This window comes from Lagenorhynchus albirostris, chromosome 5 (assembly GCF_949774975.1).
Source record: "Lagenorhynchus albirostris chromosome 5, mLagAlb1.1, whole genome shotgun sequence".
NCBI classification, from domain to species: domain Eukaryota; kingdom Metazoa; phylum Chordata; class Mammalia; order Artiodactyla; family Delphinidae; genus Lagenorhynchus; species Lagenorhynchus albirostris.
In genome coordinates this window covers 42,215,559-42,238,729 of record NC_083099.1, presented here as the reverse complement: position 1 = coordinate 42,238,729, position 23,171 = coordinate 42,215,559, and the positions used below count along the sequence as shown (strand labels likewise).

Below are 23,171 nucleotides of genomic sequence, written 5' to 3'. Positions count from 1 at the left end.
GGAGACAGAAAGACCAACGTGTATTTGGCCTAGACTGGTTGCAGCGTACTGTCACACAAAACAGGAGGGGGAGAGATGTCCAGAAGGGAAGGCTGAGGTCAGAGAAAACACACACAAGGATAAGAAAACCAGTCATTGTTCATCAAGCCCTGATGTAAAATACACCCTTGACACAGGTGAGATTAACCTCCTTGGAGATGCTGTCAGAATTTGCTACTGTAATCACTGTGGGGGCAGGGAAGGGTGGATGGGTACGGCAGGGAAGAGGAGAGAGGATAAAATGGGTTGACATCTCAGGAGAGCGCTGGATGCTAAGGTGGCATCTCCACATGTTCCGTCTACACATCCCTGCCTGTGCTTCCTCAGGAGCAGGCTGACTGTATCCTAAGTCCAGGGCCACAGTGGACTGAGATGCTGTCTTCGTAAGGAGGGAAGCTCATCAAAGCACGATAGATGCTCTTAAAACACTGTTCCATCCCATCAACAGAAAACCTGACCAAAGCTTTCATTAAAAATTATTCTGCATCTCAAGCAGTCACTGAATAAAATTCAATGCTTTTGGACTCAACAGGATAGCTTCCTACTGTGAAAACTCAAATGTTGATTAGGTTCTGGGCAGAAGCTGATGTGTAGACATTGAGGGTCAACCTGTAGATTCCCCCAGGCAGCAGGGGCCCTTCTTGGGCTGAGACCCAGGGTACCTGAGCTCCCTCGGCAGCTGGGCCTGTGGCTTAGCATGTGACACAGAGGCTACATGCTGTGGTTGTCAGTCTGGGGAGGGAAGGGCTCCTCCCCTGCACGGGTAGAAAAGAATGCCCCCCAAACTGACTATGAAAGTGTAATCATCAACTGATAATCTTTCTTCAAGTCTTCGTCCCAATGTCACCTTGGTGAGGCCTATGCTGACCACCCCGTGACACTCCCCGTTCCCTAACCTGCTTTGTGTCTCTCCATAGCAGTTACCACCTTGTAATATACTAGATCATTTACCTATTTTTACTTATTTATTATTAATGTCTGTCTGTCTACTACATTCCCTACCTGTTTCTCAGTTCCAAGATGTAAGTTTGTACCCCCAAGCCTCTAGATGTTGAAAAAGTGAAAAAGGGATTCTCCCCCTCCCCAAACTGAAATATGTACTTATCTTAGGCACTGAGCTCAGTGTTGGGAGTATAGAGATGAATAGACCAAGCTCCTGCCTCAAAGAACTCATGGTCAGGAAGGCAAGACAGATAAGAGGGCCAGGTATGTCCACACATGTGAAAGGTGACCCAAGAGGTCCAGAAAGGATGCTGGGGAAAGACTGAAGGGGTGTGACAGGGAAGGCTGCCCAAAGGACACCCTTAAACCAAGTCTTAAAGGACAAGGTCGTTGTTACCCACCAGACGGTGTGGACAACACTTGCAAAGGCACAGAGGTATCAGCTCCATGGTTCGTTTGGTGGTTAGTGGCTTGGCGCGGCTGGAGAGAAGTGGGGTATGGCAAGCAGGGGCCCAAAGAGCTCATTAGCCTTTAAACTAAGGGCTTTTTTTTTGGCTCTTTTGTAATCTGTGGCCACAAAGAAGGGCAAATTCAGTGGCCACTCATTTGATAGGAAATGTTACAAAGTCCAGTCCCAGCTGCCTCAGCAGCAGCCTCTGTACTGATCTACTCACCACTGGGTAAAGGAACATCTTCTCCCCCAGGGGCTCTCCCAGCAAGCCACCTTGTCCACTTGAACAAGACAGCACAAAGTCCTCGGAGGCATTCACAAACTCACCGGCTCTCTTTATCCTCTTCCTTTCCTTCAGCTGGTACGGCTTGTGATCATGAGACAAAGGAATGGCATTCCCGTCCTTGTCACACAGGACCCCACGCGAGTCACCCACATTGGCCACAGTGAGGTCTTTATCTGACAACAGAGCAATCAAACACGTTGTGCCTGCAAAACAGGAGAGGCAATACAGGTCAGTGGTGCTTTGCGGTTAGGCTGCTTCTCGTGGTTACCGGTCCTTCAGTCATTAAAACTACTCCTGCTGGGTAAGAATTTGACTCCAGCCACTCGGAGAATGACAGCTGTTCACTTCAACAACACTGATCAGATCTGACAGTCAATTTTCTTAACCATGTTGGAGTCTCACTGAAATAGGCTAGGATAACATTATCATTTTCCCAAATCATTGTTGTCTCTGCTACTCTTGATTTAAATGCATATCACACTTCAAAGGATTCGGAGAGAATCAGAACCAGCTTGAAGCTTCAGACGATTGATACTTATTTTCTGCTTCTTTTTGGTGCTGAGTTTCTGTGAAATCCCAGTTGAAAGTGGGAAGGATGGGGGTCAGGTGGGCTCTTCAAGCAGGAGGGCCTGGAAGGGCCAGTAAATGACAGATGCCAACAACCAGGTCCTATGGAGCCATGGGGAGCAGGGGGGAAGCCTATACAAACTAGCCTATATGGAGTCTGACAGCAAAGACTGGCGGCCAGAAACGGGTCGGCGCCAGCGGGTGATGGGGGCGAACTGTAAAGGCAGAGGCAGGAAAACCCAATATGAGGACAGAAATGCGGTCTATGTCGACAGGCAGTGAGGGATTGGGGTGGTCAGAGTCAGAAGGGAAGCAAGAGGGAAGAGCTGTTTGCCTGGAGCCCACACAAGACACAAAAGGACAAGCTCTCTCTCCTCAAGCTCCTCATGGAATGAGAATGCATAAAAGCAAGTAGAGCTGCACAATCTGGTCTAGTTGGAGGCCGCCCTTATTACCTGCCCGGTGTCCTCTGTCCAGCCCCTCTCCTTTCTCCTCCCCCACCTTCTGACAGTATCACTGAGTATGCAAATACCTGCTGAAATGCACAACCCATCAAGCTCTGGCTTCAAACCGATAATGCCTTTCCTTGTTAAAATTATTCATCAATTAGTCTTCATTAATATTTAACCTCCTCATTAAGAAGGTCATATTCAATAACAGAATGCAAACTGCTTTTTATCTGCACAGAATGACAAGACTGAATTCTTAAATAGATATAAAGAATAAACACAGATTGATATCAAGAGCGGGGAGAATAATTAGCATTTTCAGCTATTACAGTTCTATTGGAAATTCCATTCTAAAGGCTGTTTAACTCAAAAGTGCCTTGATCAGAAATGGAAACACATGAAATGCTGGTTAACTCACAATGTCTGATGTGAAAAGCCTTGTGAAAGGAGAAAAGACTAATCTCAGGATTATCAAAGCAAATAGCAAATCTTTCACGTTAAAAAAAAAAGCTGTAAGAATGAAAATGTAAGCACAAGATGGACAATTCATATGATTATAAATCATTATTCTCAGTTTTTGATATTAGTTGCATTTTGGTCTTCAACCATCCTCACTTTGTCCTCAAGCATCTGATTGTGTTAACCTATCACGATGAGAGCACAGATTCTCCTATAAGGCACACTCTTGGAGTTTGAAAGGTGAAATGGAGACGCTGCGTTATTGGATGTTACGTGGCTTGGGGGCATTATATCAGTTCAACTCTTGGAGTTGTGTCTCTCAGAGGCCCTCTTCCCTTCTCACTCTGTGCACTTCGAGAGATCACGGCTCTGACCTTTGCTTCCACCACCATCTCACCTACAACGCTAGCCTGGTTGACACTCCTGAGGTCCATATCAACTGCCTGCTAGGCATTTCCATTTGCCTGTACAACATGGGATCCACAAGAGGCTTTGGGGTCTCCGTGTGAGGGAGGTGAAGGGATCCACCGGGATGAGCTATAAGCCATTTCCCCACCCCCATTTCAGCCACAGCAGCTCTACATCCATTGTTAGCTTTATCGAGATGCTGCATGTTCTTTTTGTCTGTTTTTTGTTTTTTTTAAGAGGGGAGAGGTCATTTCTATAGCTAAAAAAAAAACCTTTGAAGTTTAATTGTATATGTGATTAAGAACCACTGAAGGGTTTTAAGCAGGAGAGTGACATGATGAGATCTGTGTTTTAGATCATGTCAGTGGCTTTGTGGAAGATATACTGGAAGCAGGGGGAATAGGGAGAGTTCATGAGGATCTGAATTAATGTAGTAAACACAGGGATTGAGGGTTGGGGGACAGATTACTTAAGACCAGAACGGATAGGTCATAGAGAATAAGGAAATAAAGGAGAGGGGGAGGTCTAGGATAATGTCCTGGTGTCTAGAAGCGGGGCACTGGGTGCTCCATGGACAAGCACTTAAGATGTCGGCTTGGGCTTTTGGGAAAGGCTTTCTCACTGAAAGAGACATGATGCAGAACATGACCCATTTCTTTGGCCTCCTGTGGCTCCTGTGTTTCCCAGGGCTGTAGCAGCCATCGTGCACCATGAGGGGATATGGCTCAGAGTCAAGGCTCTGTGTCCAGAAGGGGGAGCGGAGAGGTGAGGAACCTGAGTCCCTGAGACATCACAGAACTGCTGAACCCGCCTGGACCCGTCCTGTTCTTGTTCTGCATGACACTAAATGACTTTACTACTTAAGGCTTTTTACGTTGGATTTTTTGTTGTTGTTGTTCCTTGTGGTATCCTAACTGGTTCAGGGGCTTACAGTTCAATAAGGGGCTTCTGGGGCTTCCCTGGTGGTGCAGTGGTTGGGGGTCCGCCTGCCAATGCAGGGGACACGGGTTCGTGCCCCGGTCCGGGAAGATCCCACATGCCGCGGAGCGGCTGGGCCCGTGAGCCATGGCCGCTGAGCCTGCGCGTCCGGAGCCTGTGCTCCGCAACGGGAGAGGCCACAACAGTGAGAGGCCCGCGTACCACAAAAAATAAAATAAAATAAGGGGCTTCTGGATGAGAGATTTAGAGGGTGACTGCTTTGCTTCACTCACATGTAAAGATTCATGGCCTGCTGATTCCTCTGTCAAGAAGAGGATCCCATTGTTTCTATGGGTCTACGAAATCTACCTCCTGATGTGGATTTCAGGATACTGCTTTGAGAAAGTGGAAATTGCCTATGTCAACAATAGACTCTTAGGCCGGGCCAAAATGGGTGAGCCTCAGGTGGCGGAAGGAGAGCTGCAGGCTGTGTTTAGGGTCACTGAAATGTCACTATTCCCTCTCCATAGAAACCTGCCTGTGTCCTGGGTGGAGCCCAAGCATGATTGAAAACACCGTAAATAACTTGTTGTTTGGGCTTTGCAGTTTTAGCTCAGGATTATCAGAGACAATTTATAATCTAATCTTACATTACAGCAGAAACTACCTTGTGGCTGAGGAAAACTCCAGAAACACATTATGCCCAAGAGGAAAGGAGAAAATCACTTTTTCTTTTGTATGTATGAGAAAAAACACTGCCAAGACTCTGGTTATTAGTTTTGAGATAAACTTAGCCATCATCGTACTATTTATCAGAAATACCAGCGTCTGACAATATCACTTAACCCTGAACCTCAGGATTGTCTATATTAATAATTTAATCTAGGTGATACCTTAATTGAAAATCTGGACAACATTTTGGAGCTTTAACCTAATAGTCTGACTTAGATTAAAAAAAAAAACTGAAAAATTCACACGGACTAGACTTCAAAATCCTAGCTGAGTGAGGTCTGGCAAATTATTTAACTTTTAATTTAAGCCTCAGAAAATGGTACCACCATCCACTTAGCTGCTCAAGCTAGGAGACATCCTTAGTTTTTCTCTCTTCCTCATTCCTGACATTCAATCCATCGTTAAGTTCTTGTCACTCGTACCTCTCAAACACATCTTAAACCCCTTCCCTTCTCTTGTTCTCATCGCGCTGACTGTGGTCCAAGCCACCACCATCTCAGCCAGCGTGTTATTTCAGCTCTCCAGGTCCTGCATGATCTGCCCCTGCCCCAACCTGTACAATGTTATGTCATACCACCCTCCCCTTGCTCAAGGCCTCCCTTCTGTTGCCCAAACATGCCAAGCTTTTTTTTTTTTTTTTGGCGGAATGCGGGCCTCTCACTGTTGTGGCCTCGCCCGTTGCGGAGCACAGGCTCCGGATGCGCAGGCTCAGCGGCCATGGCTCACGGGCCCAGCCGCTCCGTGGCATGTGGGATCCTCCCGGACTGGGGCACGAACCCGTGTCCCCTGCATCGGCAGGCGGACTCTCAACCACTGCACCACCAGGGAAGCCCATGCCAAGCTTTTGGTTGCCTTTGGGCCTCTGTACGCAGTGTTCCCTCTGTAGTCCTTGGCACCGGCTGACATGAACATGGTGATGTCTCAGTTCAAGTGTGACATCTTCAGAGGCCTTCTCTGATGGGGGATCTAATTTCCTCTTTGTGTCCTTTATTGCCCTCACAACACACAATTATGTAAATATCTTGTGTATTTCTTTAAACAATTTATTTAATGCCAATCTTCCCCTGTACAATGTCAACTTCACAAGGGTAAGAATATCATCTGCTTGTTTTTCTTCCTATAATGCTGAGGTCTAGAACATCACAGACCTCATATTTGCTGAATAAACAAATTAATAGAGGAGTGATAAACAATCACACACTTCTCCTTGGTCCTGATCTGACATTATGCTAAGCTCCCGCTGTCTTGCTCTGAGTATGTCAACCCAGTTCAGTACCACACTGTACCACATCTTCTAGATATTGTCACAGCAGGGAGATAGCCAACTGTAGCAAAATACATTTTACACATTGATCAAAACATAAGGACCGGGCTTCCCTGGTGGCGCAGTGGTTGAGAGCCCGCCTGCCAATGCAGGGGACATGGGTTCGTGCCTCGGTCCGGGAGGATCCCACATGCTGCGGAGCCTGCACGTCTGGAGCCTGATCCCACATGCTGCAGAGCCTGCACGTCTGGAGCCTGTGCTCCGCATACGGGAGAGGCCAAAACAGTGAGAGGCCCGCGTACCACAAAAAAAAAAACAAAAAAAAAACCATAAGGACCCTCCTGTACATGTATAACCATGCTCACAGGCACACTGTTAGTAAGTGGAGAGAAGTTCCAGCCCAGGCCTGTCCCTAGCTCTTTCCTCCAGTCCAGGCTCGTGGAACAATGTTAATGAAACATGAGTAGGGCATCCATCCTCACCAGCTTCTAAAGCCGTGGCACCTTAGGAAGCAATAAAAGTGCATCATGAAGTCATTACATGGATAATCTCTGTCTACATCTGACCTCAATTTGTACTTCAGCAAAGCAGGCACGTTTGTGTGTTGTTGTATTAATTCTTGTTTTCCTTAGGAAAAACACACGAATGCCAATTATTCATCAGTCTATTGCTCTAAACCAGCCTTCTCTCTCTTGATTTAATTTCTAGGATGCAGACAAAGTAAAGGTATACAAGAAAATCTATTCTGATAAGTATTTTCATTGGATACTATTAGGCAATGAATTCATTGGATGAGTTGAGCTTGAGAAAAATGTAAATCCGAATGAGGATTAAGTAGTTTGGGATATCTCAGCCATCTTTTAAAACCCTAGCTAAAAACTTTCCCAGTTCAATTAATAACAAAGTAGTAATAACAATCTGTTCAGTGCTACAAACGAAGTGGCTAACAAACACACTTGCAGTTGATTTCCTGACCTTAGGGTTGGGGAGAGGCAGGTATTATTCTTCCCTTTAAACAGATGAGAAAAATGGGACTCAGGGACTTCAAGTGTCACACTCATGATTACACTGCTCAATGCATATGTACTGAATGACCAAATGACTAAAAACCCTGGGAATCCAGAATTATTACTTTAGTAATAATAATAATGATAGACCTACTGCTTAAGCATTTTACTATAACGCTAAACATTTTATTTACGTTACGTAACTTAATCTGCACTACCTGTGAGAAGGCATAATTATCCCCACTTTACAGGCGGGGAAACTAGGTCTCAGACAGTATAGCAACCTGCCCAGGTCACACACACGGACTGACTGATTCCACTGGGCCAAACCTTTGATAATCGACACTCCTTCTTGCTTTAAACTGTTCTCTTCCTACCCCCAGAAGGAATGATTTCTGTGACCAGTTTCTACATTTCTGTGTTTTGAATAGTCCCCATCAACTCTCCCCGTTTTGTAGTATAAACTGGCGCATGTCACAGAAAAGTCTGTAAACCAGGATAAAATTTGATCAGTGTGATGTGAATTTCCTTTAATATAATTGTGATTCTGGATTAACTTAAACAAAGCTGGTACATTTCAAATTCTCAGTAATAATCAGAAAGCACGTGAACCTCCACAAGTAAAAAAACAAGTGACTTGGATTAGTGTCAGGTCCTTTTCACCTTGAATATTTTGCTGGTTTTGAACAGGAATTGCAAACTCCTACGGCTTCGGGTAAGTAGGCCAAGTATAAGAAAAAAAAGCTTATTACCCTCTTGGAGTAGCTTTACCCCTGTACTTTTTTTTTTTTTTTTTTTTTTTTTTACCCCTGTACTTTTGACAGAAGCATGGGTTCTGAAGACGTTTTTCTACTCTAAGAATAGGCAAGCATGATGATAAGGGACAACTGACATCAGGTTTCAGTGTTGGGTCTACAACACGGAGTGGTGTGGCTTGTGGCAAACTAGAGAACACTTGCTAAGGGGGCAGCATTTCCTCAGCAGTGAAGATGGTTGCCATGTGGGAATGCAAGCCCACTGTAGCCAGTTATTCATATTTTTCAAGGGAAGCCATTTTTATGTGAACTCTCCTGACTTTTCAATGTTGACAAATTTTATTTAAAAAAACAATGCAAGCCAAACAAAAGGCAACTGTAGGTCAAATGATTCTTTGACCCATTAGACTAGCAGCTTCTTTTAGGACCAGGGGGATGCCTTATTCATTGCTGTATTCTTATCGTAGTGCTTTGTACCCTGCACAGACCCTTAATGCTGGAAGGGGCGCTAAGGACTGAGGAGGTGGTGAGGAAAGTGGAGGTGCTTTTGTACAACTTGTACTAATTGTAGTATTTGTACAATTCACACCTTCGTACTATGTAAATATATATACTCTTATTTTTTGAAAAATATTAACAGGGTTATCTAGGTGATGGGATTTTAGCCCACTTTGTTTTCTTCTTTATGCTTTTCTGTATTGAGATGAATTTAACATTACTTAAAACCACAATTTATTCACAACGGTTCAGGAGCATATCCACTGCAAAAAGCAAAGTATTCAAGACATAAAACAGAAAAAGCAGAATTGACAATCACGGTAGAGTGGTACAGGTAAAAAAAAATGGCCCAGAGGAATAAGGCCGTGACAATGATGACAGCACCACTGTTGACAGATCATCAAGTTCAGATTCACATTCGCCCACCAGTGACTATCCATCAGTGACTCCGTGACAGACATGTGAGCCTCAGCTGCCTTCAGGCTTCCCCTGCACAGCCTTACCTGACCTCCGAGCAGTGCCATCGACAAAGAACAACCTGCCCTGAGTGCCAATCAAAGCACATTACCCTCAACCCCTTGTACTCCCCTCCCCCTCTTCTATGATTTAAAAGTTGGAGGCATGAGAATCCTTATTTTATGAAAGTTCAGCTTACTGCAACATTGTCTTACGTGCCTGACACCGCAGCTTCACTTTTTCTGGGGTGGGGCTGGGAGGCTGGGCAGAGCAGAGAAAGCCAAGTGCAGTTAACATGACTTAGGAGCCCTGCTTCACAAAGCAAGTGGGCTCTCTCCCAAACAATGAATGCCACTCACTCATGCTAATAGTGATTCCCCTCAGTGACAGAGAATAAAAGGAAATGGCCATTTTTTTCTTCAGGAAAGAAAGAAATTGGGGGTGGGTGGAGAAGAGGTGACAAGTGGAAAGGGAGGGAAGGGGACACACACACAAAGAAACAGAGAGAAAGAGAGACAGACAGAGGATGAATGAATGAATATTTCAGTGAAGGTGTTACAACCACCTAAAAGCCGTTCATTATACCCAGCAAAGGAGATTCAACACATTTATATGATAAGGAAAAACAGGTTTATCCTGAAAAGATTTGACAGTGAATGTTAGTTGAATAACACAGTTCCAGGGCCTAGATGACATCAAGGCCTGGAAACTGACAGAAATTATACTGGTGTGAAACATACTGGAAAAAGAGCAGGCAAAGCCAGTCATTAATGAAAGCATCATGGGGAATGATAAGATCAGTGCCGGCAGGGCTTCCAGCCGACACCGATCTCCCACAGCCAAAGCTGTGATGAGCCCTGAAACACAGATGAAGTACCAGGCAGCTCACAGATAAGAGTGACTCCCTGGACCCATCCCCTGTCTGCACGATCTCTACGTCTGCCCAAGTTTGACCTTCTCAGAGTCTGTTCACCAGTCTTGTAATAATTAATGCCATGGCAGAGACAGACCTGGCTGGGATGATCCAATCTCTGGAAAACTAAAGAGTAAGCTCTAATCTTCCCTTCTTTATGCCTTTTCTCTCATCTATTGCCTGAATCCTTACACTTCCCAGCTCTAAATTCTCTTGGAGGCGGGCCCTCTTTAGAATTATATTAACGTGCATGGCTGGGGCCGGAGAGTCACCGGACACCATTGTCTAACTCCGTGCGGGAAGGAGGCTACTGAAATAATACCAATTAACAATTCATACTATAAGTCAGTAGCTCCACTGTGATGAGTCTTATAGTGAGAGCTTGAAACTTATTTTATGCTATGAGAGCCTTGAATGGAAAGTGACTGGAAAGAAATCTATGTGTGCAGAGAGACATGTGCAGGCCAAATTGTGGGAGCTGCCATACACTGTCCATTCACCCCATGCCAGGCTCCGTGCTCAGTCCTTGGCATAGGCAATCTCTAACCCTAACAGCCTATGAGGTACTATTATTCCCATTTTACAGATGACAAAACTGAGATTAAGGGATCAGCCCAAGGTCATGTGGCCAGTGAGGGACAGAACTTACCCAGTGTGTTGTCCGAGTGTTACTTTCAACCTTGAAGCAGGCTGTGGCTAGTCCATAGTTACTGTTTCTGGGCAAGCCAGAAAAAGGCATCTCTTCCTCAAGACACTTTACTAGCATCTCCATAAAAGGGCCATAATGCATGTTCAAGTGGACGACAGTGTGAACGGCGCCTCCTAGAGCCGTGTAGTCAAACATGCACAGTGATGTGGGAAGCCCTGCTCCCGGACTATACCCTGCCCCCGCCACCCCACTCCCAGCCCCAGAGGGAAGAGACCAGAGGAGAGGGCCACTCAATGAGGAATTCCTGCAGGACAGCACGTGAGAGGTTTTCTACTTCACACAGAGACTGGCAGCAGCCCTAGAGCCCAAACTGGAAGAGTGAAATACTTTTTTTTAAAAACATATCTTTATTGGAGTATAATTGCTTCACAATGCTGTGTTAGTTTCTGTTGTACAACAAAGTGAATCAGCTATATATATATACATATATCCCCATATCCCCTCCCTCTTTTTTTTTTCAACATCTTTATCGGAGTATAATTTTTTACAATGGTGTGTTACTTTCTGCTTTATAACAAAGTGAATCAGTTATACATATACTCCCATATCTCTTCCCCCTTGCGTCTCCCTCCCTCCCACCCTCCCTATCCCACCCCTCCAGGCGGTCACAAAGCAACGAACTGATCTCCCTGTGCTATGCGGCTGCTTCCCACTAGCTATCTACCTTACATTTGGTAGTGTATATATGTCCATGCCTCTCTCTCGCTTTGTCACAGCTCACCCTTCCCCCTCCCCATATCCTCAAGTCTGTTCTCTAGTAGGTCTGTCTTTATTCCTGTCTTACTCCTAGGTTCTTCATGACATTTTTTTTTCTTAAATTCCATATATATGTGTTAGCATACGGTATTTGTCTTTCTCTTTCTGACTTACTTCACTCTGTATGACAGACTCTAGGTCTATCCACCTCATTACAAATAGCTCAATTTCGTTTCTTTTTATGGCTGAGTAATATTCCATTGTATATATGTGCCACATCTTCTTTAGCCATTCATCCGATGATGGGCACTTAGGTTGTTTCCATCTCCGGGCTATTGTAAATAGAGCTGCAATGAACATTTTGGTACATGACTCTTTTTGAATTATGGTTTTCTCAGGGTATATGCCCAGTAGTGGGATTGCTGGGTCATATGGTAGTTCTATTTGTAGTTTTTTAAGGAACCTCCATACTGTTCTCCATAGTGGCTGTACCAATTCACATTCCCACCAGCAGTGAAAGAGTGTTCCCTTTTCTCCACACCCTCTCCACCATTTATTGTTTCTAGATTTTTTTTTTTTAAATTTAATTTATTTATTTATGGCTGTGTTGGCTCTTCGTTTCTGTGCGAGGGCTTTCTCCAGTTGCGGCAAGTGGGGGCCACTCCTCATAGCGGTGCGCGGGCCTCTCACTATCGCGGCCTCTCTTGTTGCGGAGCACAGGCTCCAGATGCGCAGGCTCAGTAATTATGGCTCATGGGGCTAGTTGCTCCGCGGTATGTGGGATCTTCCCAGACCAGGGCTCGAACCCGGGTCCCCTGCATTGGCAGGCAGACTCTCAACCACTGCGCCACCAGAGAAGCCCCTGTTTCTAGATTTTTTGATGATGGCCATTCTGACTGGTGTGAGATGATATCTCACTGTAGTTTTTTTTTTTTTTTAATATTTATTTGTTTATTTGGTTTTGCTGGGTCTTAGTTGCTGCATGTGGGCTCCTTAGTTGTGGCATGAGAACTGTTAGTTGCTACATGCGTGTGGAATCTAGTTCCCTGGCCAGGGATTGAACCCAGGCCCCCTGCATTGGGAGCACAGAGTCCCAGCCACTGGACCACCAGGGAAGTCCCTTCACTGTAGTTTTGATTTGCATTTCTCTAATGATTAATGATGTTGACCATTCTTTCACGTGTTTGTTGGCAGTCTGTATATCTTCTTTGGAGAAATGTCTATTTAGGTCTTCTGCCCATTTTTGGATTGGGTTGTTTGTTTTTTTGTTATTGAGCTGCATGAGCTGCTTGTAAATTTTGGAAATTAATCCTTTGTCAGTTGCTTCATTTGCAAATATTTTCTCCCATTCTGAGGGTTGTCTTTTGGTCTTGTTTATGGTTTCCTTTGCTGTGCAAAAGCTTTGAAGTTTCATTGGGTCCCATTTGTTTATTTTTGTTTTTATTTCCATTTCTCTAGGAGGTGGGTCAAAAAGGATCTTGCTGTGATTTATATCATAGAGTGTTCTGCCTATGTTTTCCTCTAAGAGTTTGATAGTTTCTGGCCTTACATTTAGGTCTTTAATCCATTTTGAGCTTATTTTTGTGTATGGTGTTAGGGAGTGATCTAATCTCATACTTTTACATGTACCTGTCCAGTTTTCCCCGCACCACTTATTGAAGAGGCTGTCCTTTCTCCACTGTACATTCCTGCCTCCGTTATCAAAGATAAGGTGACCATATGTGCGTGGGTTTATCTCTAGGCTTTCTATCCTGTTCCATTGAGCTGTCTTTCTGTTTTTGTGCCAGTACCATACTGTCTTGATTACTGTAGCTTTGTAGTATCGTCTGAAGTCAGGGAGCCTGGTTCCTCCAGCTCCGTTTTTCGTTCTCATGATTACTTTGGCTATTCGGGGTCTTTTGTGTTTCCATACAAATTGTGAAATTTTTTGTTCTAGTTCTGTGAAATATGCCAGTGGTAGTTTGATAGGGATTGCACTGAATCTATAGATTGCTTTGGGTAGTATAGTCATTTTCACAATGTTGATTCTTCCAATCCAAGAACATGGTATATCTCTCCATCTATTTGTATCATCTTTAATTTCTTTCATCAGTGTCTTATAATATTCTGCATACAGGTCTTTTGTCTCCTTAGGTAGGTTTATTCCTAGATATTTTATTCTTTTTGTTGCAATGGTAAATGGGAGTGTTTTCTTGATTTCTCCCCTCCCTCTTGCATCTCCCTCCCACCCTCCCTATCCCACCCCTCTAGGTGGACACAAAGCACTGAGCTGATCTCCCTGTGCTATGCAGCTGCTTCCCACTAGCTATCTATTTTACATTCGGTAGTGTATATATGTCGATGCTACTCTCACTTCGCCCCAGCTTCCCCTTCCTCTCCATGTCCTCAAGTCCACTCTCTATGTCTACGTGTTTATTCCTGCCCTGCCACTTGGTTCATCAGTACCTTTTTTTTTAGATTCCATATATATGTGTTAGCATATGGTATTTTTCTCTTTCTGACTTACTTCACTCTGTATGACAGACTCTAGGTCCATCCACCTCACTACAAATAACTTAATTTCGTTTCTTTTTATGGCTGAGTAATATTCCATTGAATATATGTGCCACATCTTCTTTAGCCATTCATCCGTCAATGGACATTTAGGTTGCTTCCATGTCCTGGCTACTGTAAATAGTGCAAGAGTGAAATACTGATAGCAACACATCTGAGTGTTCCTGAGAACACATTAAGGCCTTCTTCCACCAAGACCTAGTAGGATGGCAAACTATCTTTGTGGGTTTCCAAATAGAGGAAGCAGTGATAGGACATACCATATAGGGAGGGAGACTCATGTGAGGCCCCCAGACTGGGCCCAGAAAGAAGCCCCCCACCGTAAATGGGACCCCTTTGGGTCTTCCTTTGCAACTGAAGCTGCCTCAGCCTCCCTTCGTCACATGCTGGAGCGTAGAGTGGCAGGAGTAACGTTTTGTGAGAAAAGGTCTATTACAAATTATAATTTTCTTCTCCTCTGAGATTTTTGCATAAGCAAAAAAATCAGCCATTGAGCTGGACACTGGCTGAATGTGAGGCAATCAACTTGATGACAAACTCTATTATTTTAAACCCTAGTGCTAGGAGTCTAATTCCAGATTTAGGTATACTTGGGCTCTTCCTCAGCAAACATACAGTAATTAATAAAATGACTAGAAGAAATAAGAAACAGTGTACAAGTGCCAGAAAGGTCTTTTCCACAAATGAGGTGTGCCACCCTAAATAAGACAAACAATCTATTTTATGAGGTGATGGGAGATGGGGGGAAGAGGTCATAATTCAAGCTTTTAGAATCTGATGGAGAATTCATTAAATTTTCATACTTCACCAAAGTTAAAATATAGCTGCATCATCTGATGTTCTTGGACACCATTTTTAAATCGAGGTGTTTTTTAACTTCACACTTCAGCTGCAGTAATAATGTTTACTTCATACTTGAGTGTGACCTGTGGACACCCTTCTAACCCTTCCTTTTTAGTTCAGTATAAACATGTTAAAGAGAGTCACTTCCTATTAAACTGATCACATGTACTGGGGAGGCTTAGAAGAACCACAGCATGTCCTTTTGCTGTAGGAGCCTTCATCTCTCCTCTCTGGCATGACTATTTTGAGGTACAAGTAAGCACACAAGCTTCTTTGAAGCTCATTAACATACTTCTCATAACTCTTGCTGACATTTAGTTCAGATGATAACATGCTACTGAAATTAATTTCTAATTACATAATCACAACCTGGATTCTAAGTTCAGTATCTTTTAATGGTAAATAAAATTAATTTCATGGTTCTTTGATTCTTCCTACATAAGCCAGAGATGCACTGGCTATATTTTTTCATGTCTTCATGTTATTTAAGAATTCTTCAATGAGATATTTCATTTCTCTTTAGGGTTCCCAGCAAATTACAAGTACTGTTTCTGCTTCTTTATGAATGTTATGGAAGTGAGGTACGATAACTTCTGAAATTGAGCTTTATTAAAAGGGGTACTTGCTTTTAATAAAGGGCAGAGAGGAGAAAGGGCACAGAGAAAAAAGAGCAGAAGGCTGGGAATGAGAGGTGCAGGCTGATTCATCTGGTGCTTAGCAGAGAACTGCACTTTCTTTGACCTTTTTTGTCTCAGCGCAGAGTCAACCTTTTCCCTATTCTTTCCATTAAAAACAAACCTGGTCTTTGAGGTGATTAAGTTATCTTTATTTAAATTACCATATAGCTAGCCATCTATTTATATATATACGTGTTGGAAGGATGACATCTGGAGATATTAATGGAAGTTCCTGCCCCATGTGTGTACATGACTGTCTTTCATTCAGTGTGAGGCACTCATTGTCCCAGGGAAGATTAGGATTGCTATGGCTGAAGTGCAAAGAGAAAGAAGTAGTCAGGTTTAGCTTTTGAATTTCAAGGAGATTGGAAACTCACAAACAGACAGTATTCTCAGAGAAAAATGTTTTTGAGCATCCATCAGCCTCAGTTCTGGACTAAACCTCAGGCATATGAAGATGGAGTGAGTTTTCCTGCCCATGGGTCCTCTCTTCTTGCTCCCCTGACATGTAAGGCTGGGCAGGAAGGAGGGTAGTGATGGGGGGAGGTGGAGGGAAGACAAAAAGTCTTCTTTTTTTTTTTTTGCGGTACGCGGGCCTCTCACTGTTGTGGCCTCTCCCGTTGCGGAGCACAGGCTCCGGACGCGCAGGCTCAGCGGCCATGGCTCACGGGCCCAGCCGCTCCGCGGCATGTGGGATCTTCCCGGACCGGGGCACGAACCCGTGTCCCCTGCATCGGCAGGCGGACTCTCAACCACTGCGCCACCAGGGAAGCCCGACAAAGAGTCTTTGACGTGTGGATCTCCAAGAATTACAATTACATGAAGTTCAAAGCACAGGAGACCTAGAGCTTGCTTTCCAAGGCACAACCCAAGAAATCAGAAACCTTTGCCCCAGGATAGAGAGGCAATGGCTGAATGAGCTCACTTGGACAGCCTAACGTGGAGTAGAAAGGACAGCTGAGAACTGCTGGGCTTCTCCTGAGGGAGAAATGGCACCTCTCAGGAGCTTTGGAGCCTTCCAACCACAGGTCCTGGAGACCCTGGGTCACCCCAGCAGGTGCCATCCCAACATCCTGACACTTAGATCACCCCTGGGGAAAACGGGGGGGGGGTGTGAACACATAAGCTGAACTTGGTATTTACACGTAAGAACCTGAGGAAAAGTCAGGAAATTACGGTATCTTCCTGGAAATGAATAGAGCAAGATTTAGTAACAGATCCAATATGGACTCAAAATCTGTTACATTCAGTCCTATGGAGACAAATTAAATTAAACTTCAACACATGTTTATTTTGTAGCCATGTAATGTGTGTGCATGTGTGTGTGTGTGCACGTATCTGCCTATCGCACGTTGCACATCTTAAATTTTACCCTGGCATAGACATTACGAAATTTAAATTTTAAAATGCTACAGCTAGTACCAACAATGTTGGATAACCAAACAAGACTTCCCTGGGCACTGAGTTTGTTAACACATACCTATCACTGAAGAATTCCAGATGGAAGGAGAAATTGTTTCCAAAGCCAAATTTGCCCTTGTGAATGAAGTACACCATTGGCAGGTTTTGCAGTTACACATAAATTATTTTCAGATGATCTTTTCCATCCAAACAGAACAAACTCCCGTTTAAAGGGACAAAATAAAAGTTGTACAATTATGTTCATTTAGGATAAATAAATAAAACCAAATATGATTTGAGGCCGATCTGATCCAATAATTAATTCTCCAACTTGCTTTCGGCTTAGTGGGCTACAAAATTGACTCTAAAGCTATGTCTCCAGGAAGGCTGCTTCCTCAAAGATCTGATAAAATCCTGACTTTAATTCCATCTGGACACATGCCAAAGAAGTGATATCCCATCTCTATATCTATAGCCAGGAATATACAACCATGTTGCTTCTTGAAAATGACCGTCTTTCTCCTCTCTCTCTCTCTCACCTCTATGTCCTGTACCTAATAACAGTATAAGATTGGAAGGGTGTGTGTATTTTGGCTAAATAGTTTTATGGCCTTTGTTCCCTTATTCAGTGCCGACTGTGTAAATTACGAGGCTTGGTGCTGGAACAATAAAGATGAACAAGATATAGTCCTTAACCCCAAGCACTTACTGCCTAATGGCGAGATGGAACCAGACACTTAGAATCCAGCATGGTCAATGCTGTGACAGTGCTATGAGAGGCTGGGCATGTGGATGGAGGGGATGCCTCAGTCTAGGGAGATGGTGGGTGGTGGGGAGAAGTGCAGGGAGGATTACTGGGAAGAAGTAAGACCTTAACTCTCTTAAAGGTGCAATAGGATAAGGAATTCATGTAGCCTAATTTGGTTCTTGACACAAAGGAGGAGGTAAAGAAAGAATCTGTAGGATAAAAATGAATAAAGAGAGTAGGTCTCTGCAGGGGACTTCTTTATATTTCATTTCAAAACAAAGACTAGGGCTTCCCTGGTGGCGCAGTGGTTGAGAGTCCGCCTGCCGATGCAGGGGACATGGGTTCGTGCCCCGGTCTGGGAAGATCCCACATGCCGCGGAGCGGCTGGGCCCGTGAGCCATGGCCACTGAGCCTGCGCGTCCGGAGCCTGTGCTCCGCAACGGGAGAGGCCACAGCAGTGAGAGGGCCGCATACCGCAAAAAAAAAAAAAAAAAAAAAAAAAGACTAAAACAAACACTTGTTTAAACTGTGACTCGATAATGTCAATTCTTGAATTTTATCCTAAGGAAATAATTAGAGATATGAACAGAACTTCACGTATAAGGATTAACCTCACAGAATTAATTTAAACAACAAGACAACAGAAATAACCAAAATAAGTACATGTATAATGCATCATGAAATATCCAAATAATAAAGTGCTGTATGAACACTAAATATAGTGTTTCTGAAGAACATACATTCTTCAGTGCCCATAAGTGAAAAATAAAAACTGTACATAAAATTTCTTTAAAATATAACACATTAGCATTTTACTTGAAAAAAACTACATAAAATATTCTAATTTCACTTCAATAAATACATATGTGTATAAATGTATGCAGAAAAATGTTAGAAGGAAACAAAAAGAGAAGATTGGTTATTAAAGTTCATTTAAAATTTTTTTGAAAAAATTTTCTGAAATCTTCTACATTTAATGTGACTCATTTATAGAAATTATTTCACTTTTACCAAATTCAGGGCTTTTTACTTTCATGTTCCTTGATGTTAGGCATTTTTATCCTTCTGAGGGTCTTCTATCATGGTCTACAATGACTTGACTGGGTTTTTGGTTGAGCTGTTTGATTTTAGTCACTGAACCGACTTGGCATTTCAGTAACAAGCCTGAGGCTAGTCCTCCCCTGTTTCCATTTTGGCTAATGAAGTTCCAGGAAAAGAAGGAACAGTATCGGGGGGAATGCCAGGCCCCAGACTCATCATGGGTATGGCTCAGAAAACTCCAGGTTTGTGACACCACCCTTGTGTGACACCACCATGCTACATGATTAGATGCTACTGCCCAGAAAGGGACAAGGGATGACCCTAGAGGGCGGAGGGCAGCAGGACCAGGCTGATTCTAACCCATTTCCTGCACAGGAAGCCTTGACTGGGGAGAGCCAGTTCCTCAAGGCAGTAGATGGTGAGTCTATTCTTCCTACGACCATTGCCGAGTGGGTGTCACATTATTGGAAGTGAGGCCTACTGGGGTGGGGGGTGGGGGACAGGAGACAAAGGAGGAGGAGTCTCAGGATGCCAGAATCTCAAGTCACAAAGGGAGATGTCACTAACTAGACAAGCTACAGTGGGCCAGGCACTCGGCTTGTTGTTCACACATGCCTGACTTGTTTTCACAAAAATCCTGCAAGGTATACACTATCATCATCATCATCATCATCATCATCATCATCATCATCATCATCATCATCATCACCATCATCACCATCATCACCATCATCACCACCACCACCACCACCACCACCCCTATCCCTCCATTCTACAGATAAGGAACAAGAGGCTCACCGAGGTCACACAGATTTTGAGTGGAAGAGCTGGAATCTGAACCCAGGTCTGACACTCTCAATCAGGCTTTAAAAATTTTCTCTAAGAAAATTTTATCAGGAGCGTGAAAAGGAAGCAGTCAGTTTTGCCAGCAAACAGCTTTATCTAAGGTTTTTTTTTTTTTTTCTTTTGCGATACGCGGGCCTCTCACTGCGGTGGCCTCTCCCGCTGCGGAGCACAGGCTCCGGACGCGCAGGCTCAGCGGCCATGGCTCATGGGCCCAGCAGCTCCGCGACATGTGGGATCTTCGCGGACCGGGGCACGAACCCGTGTCCCCTGCGTCGGCAGGCAGACTCTCAACCACTGCACCACCAGGGAAGCCCTATCTAAGGGTTCTCTAAAGTTTATATTTGCTTCCGCTGAAGAACAATACAGGGCAATATACAAACTAGGTATTCAAAGAAACCTTTCTGGTACAGTATGCAAATGATGCATAAAATATTTTTAAAAGTTGTTTTTTAATTCATGGCTGAGTTGGAAGATGAGTATGTGATTTTCTAGGGAGGCTAGAAACAATATGAAGGTGAAAAGCCCAAGGAGTAAGTAAGGGAGAAAGAGCTTCTCAGTTTGGAAACACCATCAGACACACACCTTCTCCCGGGTCTCTGAGGCTAAGTCACTTTGGAAGGGGCTCTGGGGCATTTAGGATGTAATGTTTACAGTGCATCTGAGGGAGGGCTAGACAGTCTGCAGAGTTTGCAAAGGAATACCAAATACATCTTCTAATGACCCTGCGTGATATTAATTTTCAAACGCAGCCTAACCAGAACTTAGGCTGCATTTCAGCTGCTCAGTCTAGTACTTGGGGCACCTCCCCACAACTGGGGCATATTCCAGGCTGCTGGCTTGAGTCTCCATTGAATAAAACCTAAAGTCTCATATTTTCCAAGTGTGAAAAGAAAGCCTTAGCAGTTATAAGCCCAAGGGTTTAAAGAGACACTCAAGGCATCAACTACATGAACATAACTGATAAAGGAGCTGGTCAGGTCAGTTAAGAACAAGGAGATTCTATAATTAATTAGGAAACACTGGGCTCTAAGTAGGTTTAAATCCCCTCTTGACCCCTGACTGTTTAATATGTGAACTGCAGGAGACATCTTTTGAACTGAAAACTAAGAACCTATCAAGGGGCATAACCTCCATTTATCTAAACACTATTCTCAGGATCCCCGGAAAGTCCTCCCTCTGGTTGATAGCTGAGAAATGGAGCTTCTCACAGCCCCACTGCCCTTTTGGACCCACCCTAAGTTGACCTGGCTTCTGAAGGCAGTTTTTTCACTGGTCTCCAGTCTATTTTCCAGGCAAATGTAATGAGTCCACCTCTGACTTGAATAGAAGACAAGGTTTTTAAACATTAAGTATGATTCATGGAAGTGGTTTTGTTTGGGGCTCCTCCAAGGGACTGTTTCCTCTACCTATTTTACTTTTTGGAGCTCCCGAATAAGCAAAAAGTTTGTAGGAGCCACACGGAGAGAGTTGGTTGTGGCCTACAGACAGCGCAAAACTGCTAGGCAGCAGGGACCTGAGGTGGGAGGGCATCTCAGCATGTGGTTTCCGTGTTGGTTTGGCCTCATACAGCCACTGAAGGAGCTCTGAACCCCAGGGTGGCGTTGTTGTCGACTTGCTGGGTTTCTGCCACTCTGGCTGCAACAAGATTCTGGCTGAGTTTATAAATGATGCTTATTTGGCCTCTGAACTCCTCTGCTAGCTAGCCTAGAGGCTGAAGTTATTCATTCATTTAGCAGGCTTTTAAGAAGCACTTTCTTATATGCCAGACATTCTGACACGGGCTGGGGGCTCAGAAGCAAAAGATGTAGTCTCTACGTGAGAAGTCAAGGTTTAATGGGGTGTCAGTGGGGAGAGAATAGAAAAACAATTCTATGATGGCCGAAGTTGAGAGAGGCAAGCACAGAAACCCACCTGCAATCATATGAGGAGCAGATATTTGAGCTGAGTTTTGACTGATGAATAGGAGTTAGCCAGACAAAGTTGGTCGGGAGGAAGGCTTGGATTACGTGTATGTGTGGATGCTCTATGTGTCTATGCATGTGTGTGTATGGGGTGGGGGGAGTTGAATAAATAAATGAATGAAAGGGGATTTTTTTTCTCTTCTATACTTGAGAAGGATTTTTAAAATATTCTTTTATTATGATGATGACTAGGACATCTGATTTAACGTAAGTCCAAATATGTCAAATCTCAATATGGAAATTAGTGACATTAAGCAACGTCAAAGCTCTCAAACATTGTCGAGCTGCAAATATGATTATATAGACCCACATGCTATTTAAGAAAATTATGTTTAGAAAGAAAACATGATGAAGAAGCATTCCCAACCTGACTTCAGAATGTTCATAAATCATCCATATGGAATTTTCTGTGATAATTAATAGTAAAGATTTCCACCATATGCTATACTGCCCCATTTCAGCACTGTAGTTGGTCAATTACTGTACTTAATTTTGGTCTATTTTCAGTTCATATGTTTAATCTTACAGAGTTAGGGAACACATGCTCTTACACGCTTGCAAGTGTAATGTGTAATGGGAAATTCCCAGCCTTGAAAAACTTAAATTAAGAGCACATGCTATATCAGTCCTTTGTTATGATGGCTGGAAGACATCCAGCTGAGGACTTCTGAAAAAGGAGGAGGAGTGTTTAAGCACTACTTACTAATTAAATCTCTAAGGCTATGATTTAGAAACAATTTTAAAACTATGTATTATACTTCAGAATTTTGATTAAAAACTGCTGAACTGTCACTCCTTGAAAGAAATATCTTAATGTAAAGAAGAAAGTAAAGGGTTACCCAGAGATAAAAGAATGTATTTCACTAAGCACCAAGCCACTGGCCAGCTAACAGTTTTCAAAGTATGATCATGAACTCTGACACATCCTTGTCGCCTTAGAGAGGGTACACAAGTGGAATAACCCATCTTAGACCCAAACCTGGTAGGTTTATACCCAGTTTCCAAAGGGAGTATATGTTGCTTGAGATCCAGGACCAACTTTCTGGAAGTCAACGTTGAAAGGTCCAAAGGCTTGCAGAAATCAGATTTATATTGGAGAAATTTATTTAATTCAGGCTCCATTTTGCTCAGCAGATGGGAAGCAGTTTTGTTCAATGCTTTCTACCTAAATTTACCAAATGGTGGACATTTAAAATACAATGAGGTATGAGCCTCATAAAATTCCAAGAGAAATTGAACCTTGGAAGTTCCAATGCTAAAATAGCTTCAAATGAAAACAATCCATGTCTCCTCCTTACGGCTTCCCCACTCAGTCACTCTGCTTTCTAAGAGGGCAGAGCACCAAGAACCTGGATCATTTTCCCAGGAGAGTCCTCAAGGCTGTCTCTTAATTGATAAGAGGCAGAACCACTGAAGAAAATGGAAGACTTTTCACATGATTTTCAGACTAATTACTGAAGAGGAGAAACTGGATTATAATACACACCAAGGAGATGTGCTGACAGTAAAGAATGAAAAGGTGTTAGGATGTCATCAACTTTGCTTTTTAAAA

At 43.6% G+C, this 23,171-nt stretch overlaps 1 protein-coding gene across 2 annotated transcripts in view; it reads right to left on the bottom strand.

The window, feature by feature from the left end:
* PPM1L (protein phosphatase, Mg2+/Mn2+ dependent 1L) overlaps positions 1-23,171 on the bottom strand; it is a 349,036-nt gene that overhangs the window by 20,094 nt on the left and 305,771 nt on the right. For both annotated transcript variants that reach the window (XM_060149942.1, XM_060149943.1), the window contains exon 3: positions 1,760-1,921. In XM_060149942.1, the coding sequence (XP_060005925.1) occupies positions 1,760-1,921 (162 nt within the window). The remainder of the gene's footprint in view (positions 1-1,759; positions 1,922-23,171) is intronic.